General features: G+C 50.7%; 1 protein-coding gene across 1 annotated transcript; it reads right to left on the bottom strand.

Moving 5' to 3' along the window:
* Window positions 1-6,103: 6,103 nt before the first annotated feature.
* Window positions 6,104-8,607, bottom strand: LOC125543254 (GDSL esterase/lipase At5g45910). The gene is made up of 5 exons (XM_048706546.2): window positions 7,990-8,607; window positions 7,702-7,917; window positions 7,437-7,585; window positions 7,081-7,354; window positions 6,104-6,445 (listed from the first exon to the last, which is right to left on the bottom strand). Exons 1-5 carry the CDS (start codon window positions 8,249-8,251, stop codon window positions 6,234-6,236), a joined length of 1,113 nt encoding a protein of 370 aa, XP_048562503.1. The 5' UTR covers window positions 8,252-8,607; the 3' UTR covers window positions 6,104-6,233.
* Window positions 8,608-8,890: the final 283 nt, after the last annotated feature.

Here is an 8,890-nt window from a genome sequence, read left to right as displayed (position 1 = left end):
TGAATAATGATTTATCTTGGATATCAACATTGCGTTAAAATGATTGTGATGTAGTATGATGATATGATATCCTCCTCTGAATGTTTGAGCGGCTTGACTTGGCACATGTTCATGCATGTAGTTGAATCAAAACCAACATAGCCTCTATGATATTTATGTTCATGGTGATCATATCCTACTCATGCTAGTGTCCAATGTTATTTATCCATAATGCATGATCATGATCGTTGTTGCTCTCTAGCTGGCCGCTTCTCAATCTAATTGCTAGCCTTCGCCTGTACTAAGTGGGAATTCTGCTTGTACATCAAAAACCTTGAACCCAAAGTTATTCCAGATGAGTCCACCATACCTACATATATGCGGTATTACCCTGCCATCCTAAGTAAATTTGCATGTGCCACCTCTAAAATATTCTAAAAATTATATCCTTTTTGTGTGCCTGGATCGTCCATGGAACGACAGGAGGTGGTCGGTATCTTCCATGCTAAGTGGGTTATTCTTAGGTCGAGTGTTTATTCACTCTCCATGGCACGAGAAAAGGACGGTAATAGGGATGCTCAGTCCCAAACTGCAAACACAAAAAGAGTTAATCGCTCAAATAATCAAATAAAAACTCCGATGGAGTCAAAACCTTTACTTTTTATCGCTTGGGAACCGCCACTAGCTTGTTTAGCATGGGAGATATTGATAAATGATGGTCATGAAGTAAATGAGAAGGGTGCATGTCTCAAAATATCATTTATCTCTGTTTTTAAAAACATGAGCTCTTGCACCTCTGCAAATCACTGCTTCCCTCTGCGAAGGGACTACCTATTTACTTTTGTGTTGTGTCATCATCTTCTAAAACAAGCGCTAGAACCTGAGAGCACAACTGTCATGAGTTATGCATTGTGTGTAGCTAATGTTGGGTTCATCATGACTGGATCTTTTCTACCATGAATCGCAATGTTTAGTCGCTGCTTGGACTTTGGAGGTGCTCTGCATTTTGTTTTGCGGTCTCAGAAAGGGCTAGCGAGATACCACTATTGTCATATTATATCATGGTTGTTTTGAGAACGTGTTGCTGTTTGAGATGTCTCGCTAGCTGATTATGTCATTGATATAAGTTAATATAATCTTTAAGAGTTATTGCCAACATGGTTAGTTATAATGTTGGCTGAAAACCTAGGTGTTGTTTAAGCTTATTTATGTAAACAAGAGCAAAAGAGTTCGTAAAAGTTTTTATTTTTCACTTTCAGTTTATCAACTGAATTGCTTGAGGACAAGCAAAGGTTTAATCTTGGGGGAGTTGATACGTCTCCAACGTATCTACATTTCCTAACGCTTTTCCTCTTGTTTTGGACTCTAATTTGCATGATTTGAATGAAACTAACCCCGGACTGACATTGTTTACAGCAGAACTGCCATGGTGTTGTTTTTGTGCAGAAATAAAAGTTCTCGGAATGAAACAAAACTTTGTGAGGAATTTTTATGTAATATATAAGAATTTCTGGAACCAAGACCTATCGAAGGGGGGCACCTGGATGGGCACAACCCACCAGGGCGCGTCCCCCTCACCAGGCGCGCCCAGGTGGGTTGTCCCCACCTGGTGGCCCCGCAGACCCTAAAACCGATGCTATAAAATCCTATTTTCCAAAAAAAATCAAGGAGAAAGAATTATCATGATCCACGAGATGGAGCCGCCGTCACCTCCTGTTCTTCATAGGGAAGCCAGATCTGAAGTCTGTTTGGGGCTCTAGAGAGGGGGATCTTCGTTCTTCGTCATCACCAACCCATCTCCATCACCAATTCCATGATGCTCCCCACCGGGAGTGAGTAATTCCTTCATAGGCTCGCTGGTCGGTGAGGATTTGGATGAGATTCATCATGTAATCGAGTTAGTTTTGTTAGGGCTTGATCCCTAGTATCCACTATGTTCTAAGATTAATGTTGCTATGACTTTGCCATGCTTAATGCTTGTCACTTTGGGCCCGGGTGCCATGATTTCAGACCTGAACCGTTTATGTTATCACCATAATATCCATGTTCTAGATCCGATGTTGCAAGTTATAGTCACCTACTACGTGTTATGATCCGGCAACCCCGGAGTGACAATAATCGGGACCACTCCCGGTGATGACCGTAGTTTGAGGAGTTCATGTATTCACTATGTGTTAATGGTTTGTTTCGGTTCTCTATTAAAAGGAGGCCTTAGTATCCCTTAGTTTCCAATATGGACCCCGCTGCCACGGGAGGGTGGGACAAAAGATGGCATGCAAGTTCTTTGCATAAGCACGTATGAATATTTACGGAATACATGCCTACATTAAATTGATGAACTGGAGCTAGTGTTGTATCGCCCTAGGTTATAGATGTCTCATGATGAATATCATCCAACAAGTCACCAATCCAATGCCTACGAATTTATCCTATATTGTTCTTGTGAAGTTACTACTACTATCATCACTGTTACACTTGCTACAAAACTACTACTATCACTGTTACTGTTACCATTGCTAGTGCTACTACTATCAAAACTATCATATTATTGTGCTACTGATCACTTTGCTACAGATATTTAATCTCCAGGTGTGTTTGAATTGACAACTCAGCTGCTAATACCTTCAAATATTCTTTGGCCCCCTTGTGTCGAATCTATAAATTTGGGTTGAATACTCTACCCTCGAAAACTGTTGCGACCCCCTATACTTGTGGGTTATCAGGGGTCCATCATTCCATCATATGGCTCGATGTTTATGGGTTTAAACCATTCCGGAAACTGGTGCTGCATTACCTCATCGGTAAAGCACATAGGGTGTGCGGCGTCTCTGTATTGGGTGACATCGCGACAGAGTTCGGATGATATCTATGTTCGGGGCTGACCCCGAATTTGGTTATCTCTGTCATGCCAGGCCTGATGGCCATCATCCCATGTTGGAGCACGTCCTCTTGATCCGTAGATTGGTCTTGTCTGGCCGGCTCTATTGTCCAGGTTCTGACATAAGTCATATGTGTAGCCCGGAGCCGTTGTCTCCTTGCCTCTACGACAAGGTGGCGCGGGCTAGTGTTCGGCATAATTAGCCGCTTTGTCCCGTCCATGTGGCGGTCGGTCCTGCTGGTCAGCCTAACTGTATTTTGACGGTATTGGCTCAAGGGCCTCATTGTCAAATTGTGGCAGTAGCCTGCGTTTTTGGTAACTCTTTGTTAGGCGCTCGAGGCCGTATTCTTCGGCAGCCAGGACCTTGGTCCATCTGTCGTTGAGTGTCTCCTGCCGGCTTGAAGCTGCTGCTGTTTCTTTTTCAGGCTTCGTGTGGTGGCGATGAACTATTTCTTGAAGCGTTCTTGTTCGAGGGGTTCTTCTGGGATGATGAAATCTTTGTTGGCGAGGCTGACATCCTCTTCAGAGGTAGGTAAGTAGTTATTGTCTTTCGAATCCTCGTGATCGGCGTGTTTGGGGCTGTATGGACCTTCTTCCCTTTCCTCCTGCTCAAACGCGGGCTCAACGGGGTGATCGGGATCTTCGGCGTTGTCTGGAGTGTTATTATCTCCGGTGTCTGTATTGCTTTCGCTTGCGTGACGCGATTGTGACTGGTGCCGCTGATATGGCGCTTTGGTGGTTCATCGACAGGCTTATCCTCATCTGGGTTTTGAGTGCCATCGTCATCCTTATTCTCAGGTGTGTCCACCATGTATACGTCGTAAGTAGAAGTGGTCGTCCAACGCCCAGTGACGGGCGGGTTTTGGCCTGGTTCGGCCTCGACATTGTCGTCCAAGCCATCGATGTCTTCTGAGGTGTAGTCTAGCATGTCGGTTAAGTCTTCGACAGTGGCTATTAAGTGGGTGGTGGGTGGGACGTAAAATTCCCTACCCTCAGCCCCCAGCTCAAGCTGGGCGTATTTCGGAGGCGATACTTCCACGATGGCGAGAGATCGCATTAGGTCCAGCATTTCGTTTAAGAGCGAAAGCTGGACAGACGCATGAGGATCTACAGAGCTAGGTTTGGTAATAACCACTTGACCGAGCCCGTTAGATGCAGGTCACGAGAGATCGGAGTTGACGTCCAGAACAAATCCAGCTTCCCGATGACGGGGAGAACCCCGTTTGAGTCCGGGTCCGCCGACGGCATGATTGCATCTGGGTCTTCGGCTGAAAGCTCCTTGACGGGAGAGAGTCCGGCGTGGTTCACCTTCCCGTCTTCGGACAGGGTGGTCTGCCCCGGATCTAAGGCCAGGGCAGGCGTGAGAGTCGACCACTGAACGGGATTTGATGACGGATCCGAAGGGCCTTCTTCGTATGGGTGTGGAGTGGCGGCCGAGGCCGTGAGTCCCTCGAAGATCAGATCTCCTCGAATGTCAGTGATGTAGCTCAGGCTTCCAAACCTGGTATGGTGACTAGGGGCATAGCTGTCGACCTGCTCAAGGCGGCCGGTCAAGTTGGCACGTAGCGTGAAGCCGCCAAACACAAAGAGTTGGCCAGGAAGAAAGGTCTCCCCAAAAACAGCGTCGTCGTCGATGACGAGGCAAGCCATCGATTCTTCCGTTGACAACACAACGAAACTCTCAATGAAAGCACCAATATCAGTGTCAAAACCGACAGATCTCGGGTGGGGGGTCCCGAACTGTGTGTGTGAGGATCAATGGTAACAAGGGACGATGGGGACAATGTTTACCCAGGTTCGGGCCCTCTTAAAGGAGGTAAAACCCTACGTCTTGCTTGATTGTATTCAATGAGTACAGGGGTCACAAGACTTGATCTACCTCGAGATCGTAACGGTTAAACCCTAACTGTCTAGCCTATTAATATTCTGATAGCCTCTACATACTAAACCCTCCGGTTTATATATACACCGGAGAGACCTAGGGTTGTACAGAGTCGGTTTGTAGAGGAAGGAAACAACAGATCCGGACACAAAACTTGCCATCCACGCATATAGGAGTCCTACCCGGATACGGGGTACAGTCTTCTACTTTATCCTTTCGGCCCATCAGTCCGGCCCATATGGAGCGCCAGCGCCGTGCTCTGAAGGAGATCGCCGCATGGCGCCGCCGCCGCGACGAGGGTGGTGTCATCGTCCTCGACGACAACGACGAGGAGGCGTCGACGCTGACCAACCTCGTCCACAACGGCGATCCAGGGTAGGGGTGCAGCAAGGACGGCGACGTGCAGGACGACGGCGATGACGACAACGACAGCGACGACGGCATGGACTACACCGCCTTCTACCAGCTCCTCGGCATGAAGTAGGCTCGGGCCGGCGGCGTAGTTTTTTTAGGGTTTCTTATGTGTGTCTTTAAATTTGTACAAATATGAATGAAACCGCCTAAATTTCGTCCAATATCAAGTTATTTTGGGACTACACCGCCTTCTACCAGCTCCTCGGCATGAAGTAGGCTCGGGGCGGCGGTTTAGTTTTTTTAGGTTTTCTTATGTATGTCTTTAAATTTGTACAAATATGAATGAAACCGCCTAAATTTCGTCCAAAATCAAGTTATTTTGGGACTACACCGCCTTCTACCAGCTCCTCGGCATGAAGTAGGCTCGGGGTGGCAACGTAGTTTTTTTAGATTTTCTTATGTATGTCTTTAAATTTGTACAAATATGAATGAAACAGCCTAAATTTCGTTCAAAATCAAGTTATTTTGTTCACATTTGGGCCCAATTTAAATTTGAAAAATGGCGTCTGGGGGTCAACTTGGGCGGCGGTTGAAAACCCGACCATCCCACGACGAAGATAGCGTCGGTTAGCCCCCAGCCGACGCTATTCCCACGACGAAGATAGCGTCAGTTAGCTCCCAGACGGCGCTATTTCGGTCCTTTAAGGGGCAAACGGTTGGAGATGCCCTTAGTCCGTTAAAAAGCCCTCCACAAGTCTAGCAGTTTTGTTTGCGCACTCCACTAGCTCCTAGCCGTGCGAGGAGTGAGCTTTTCCATGCCGGCCGGCATTGGGTCTCTCATGTGTTGCACGCATTGTGTCATCGTGATCACAGGTTTCCGGAGCAGATTGAAACGCACAGTCATTATATAGTACTCCCTTCCTCCGTTCCAAAATAAATGACTCAACTTTATTTTGTACTAAAGTTAAGTCACTTATTTTTGGGACGGAATGGAGGGAGTAACAGGCGAATCAACACTTGCACCTCGATCTAGCTTCTGTCCAGTTGGTCACCCATAGCATAGCCATTACACAGATCAGTCACGAAAACTACCGGAGCTTAACAAGCAAGCACACACGCTAGAAGCAAGGAGGCTGAGGGTCAGAGCAGCCTGGGGCTGGTGTAGGGGCCGTGGAGGATGCTGTCGGCGATGGCGTGGTAGGCGGCCTCCGTCAGGTGGACGCCGTCCCAGTTGGCGTACGCCGACGGGTCGGCGCACACGCTGGACCCCCGCACGCCGCAGCTCGCCTTGGGGTTGAAGTTGTACGGCCCCCCGCCGCCGCAGCACGTCTTCAGCGGCCCCTGCTTGAACCCTGCAACCCCCACACAACCTCACAAGTTAGTAGCATTCAGCAACGCCACCACTAATTAGCAAGGTGACACTTCACCTGCCAGTGCCAACCCATAAGCCACCTCATCAACATACTCTTGATGGAACTTATATACTTGGTGATGCTTAGTGCATGCCAATAAAACAGAAAAATGTGCTTATTATGTACTTAACTGGACCATGTCTTTTCAGTCTAGGAGCAACAAGTCCTTTTATGCTCCAACACGGCTCGCCTTTCCCCAAAGGCCAGCCAATAGGAACATTCAAATCCCCAAAAATCTTTTCAATCTTTTGCAGCATCTTCCTGGCCCCTATTTCAGCCGGCATCAATACTGTGCCGGTGTACGTGCCCCATACTGATGATGGCACACCGTGACCGTGGCGGGCCATCGCTCGGACATGGTTACCTCTAAGTGTAGCTGTCATTCTTGAATGATTCGCATCATGGTGCTTCATTCATCACGTACAGTAGAAAACTCCAACGCATCCCTGTCCGTTCAGCTCGGATGCTATCCTAGTCCTAGACTAGATATCGCCGCCGGTCGATCGATCGGCGTGTGCTCGCTCCTATGAACGGAAAAAATGGCAGCGGTTGCAAAGCTAAGTTTATAAACTCACCGAACTGCTTGGGGTTCTTGGCGAAGGACATGGCCGCGCCGTAGTAGTCGGCGTACATGATCCGGGCCTTGGGGTACTTGAGCCGGAGCACCTGCAGCTTCTGCTGGACCATGGCGTTGTGGCGCTGCGCGAAGTCGTTGTACGTCCTCAGGCACCCGACGGCGTCGTAGTCGCTCCTGCTCCTGCCGGGGTGCAGCGTCAGGTACGCCGACGAGCACCCCATCGGCAGGTTCCCCGGCACCACCAGGTGCATCGCGCCTGCCTTGATCAGCCTCTGCGCCAATGCACACACAGCCAGCAGAGTTAGAGCTGCGCTGGTGAAACAATGGAAGAGAAGAGGATGCGGCTCTGCTCACCTCGGTTGCGTCGATGATGGCGGAGGAGACGGTGGGGACGTAGGACTTGGCGTCGTCCAGGGTCTTGCCCTTGAAGAAGGCGTAGTTGTAGTCGTTCCCCCCGATCTCCCCCACGAGGAAGAGCGACCGGCTGAAATACTTCTTGCAACCTGCTCCGATTTTAAAAAGACAAGCGGAGGAATCTTGCAATGAGCAACTGGTTGTGGAGATTGACCCCAAAATCCGACTGCTAATTGGTAAAGAAATGGCGGCGGCGACGACGAACTTTTGGGTGAGCCGCAGAGTGAAGGCTTGAGCTTGTCGAACCAGTCGAGCTGGACGCTGAGCGACAGGTTGGTCCAGAGCTTGTCCGACGCCCCGATCCCCTCGAAGAAGGGCGGATCCATGGCCGTGGCGCCGCCCACGGCGAAGTTGACGCCCTGCCGGACGTCCTCCCCGCGCGACAGGTACGGCTGCAGCAGCGGCAGCCCGAACGCTTGCGCTGCGGCCAAAAGAAACCGGATAAGATTGGCAGAAATGTCAAAATGTCGGCAATGGGTGGCAGGGCACGCACCGAGGAAGTCGACGACGAGGCGGCCGTCGGAGCAGCGGCCGGTGGGGCGGTGGAAGTAGGTCATGCCGTAGGGGAAGCGGCCGACGATGTTGAAGGAGAGCGGGCTGGACACGAGCAGGTTGCCGGTGTCGGTCAGGGAGTCGCCGAAGCTGAACATGGAGGTGTAGTTCTGCCCGCCGCCCCCGCCGCCGCATTGGGCGAGCCGCGCGAGGCAGCAGCAGGCCAGCGCGGCGACGAGCACGGAGAGCCGGGAGACCGCCATGGAACCGCGCGAGAGCCGCAGCGCCGCAAAGCAGTGGCGCGCACACACACACTCACTCACTAGCTGGCTAGCTCGACCCACGGACGTCCACTCACTCCTCAAGCCTATACAGACAGCCGGGCGACTAGGCGAGGGTCGAGACGAGAGACACCGGCACGAGGCGCTGCCGTCCGTTGCCGCAACGGGGCAGGTCCAGTAATGGTGGCTCCTTAAAGGCTCATTCACCTCTGCCGTGCTTGAGATTGTGGTTGGGCGAGTTAATGCGCGCCGAGGGCGAGGCCAAAGCGAGCCCGGAATCCATGGTGAAGGTGAAGGTGAAGTGCGCGGTAACTCTGCGGGCTGCCGCCGGGATCGCGCGGCCCGGTTCGTCCCCTACTGACTGACTGAGTGAATGGATAGATAATTGACGGATCACGTGTGAGCTCGGCCCCTGGCTGACACTCCCAAGGCTCAATTATTCGGACGAGGACGAGGCGGTGGCGCTCACGATGTGCTTGGGAGTACGGGGATCTTCGCTCGAGGCGCCCTGTCCCTGTTCCGCCGGTGACCACGCCTCGAGATTGGCATGGCGTGCATGCACAGCAGGGTCACTTGTAGTTCATGCAGACGTGTAGTCGTGTCGTGACTCTGTAGGAGCTG

This window comes from Triticum urartu, chromosome 3A (assembly GCF_056163025.1).
Source record: "Triticum urartu cultivar PI428250 chromosome 3A, HENAU_Tu73, whole genome shotgun sequence".
In the NCBI taxonomy this organism is placed as follows: domain Eukaryota; kingdom Viridiplantae; phylum Streptophyta; class Magnoliopsida; order Poales; family Poaceae; genus Triticum; species Triticum urartu.
Note: the sequence above shows the minus strand (reverse complement) of the source record. Positions and strands in the feature narration are given on the sequence as shown.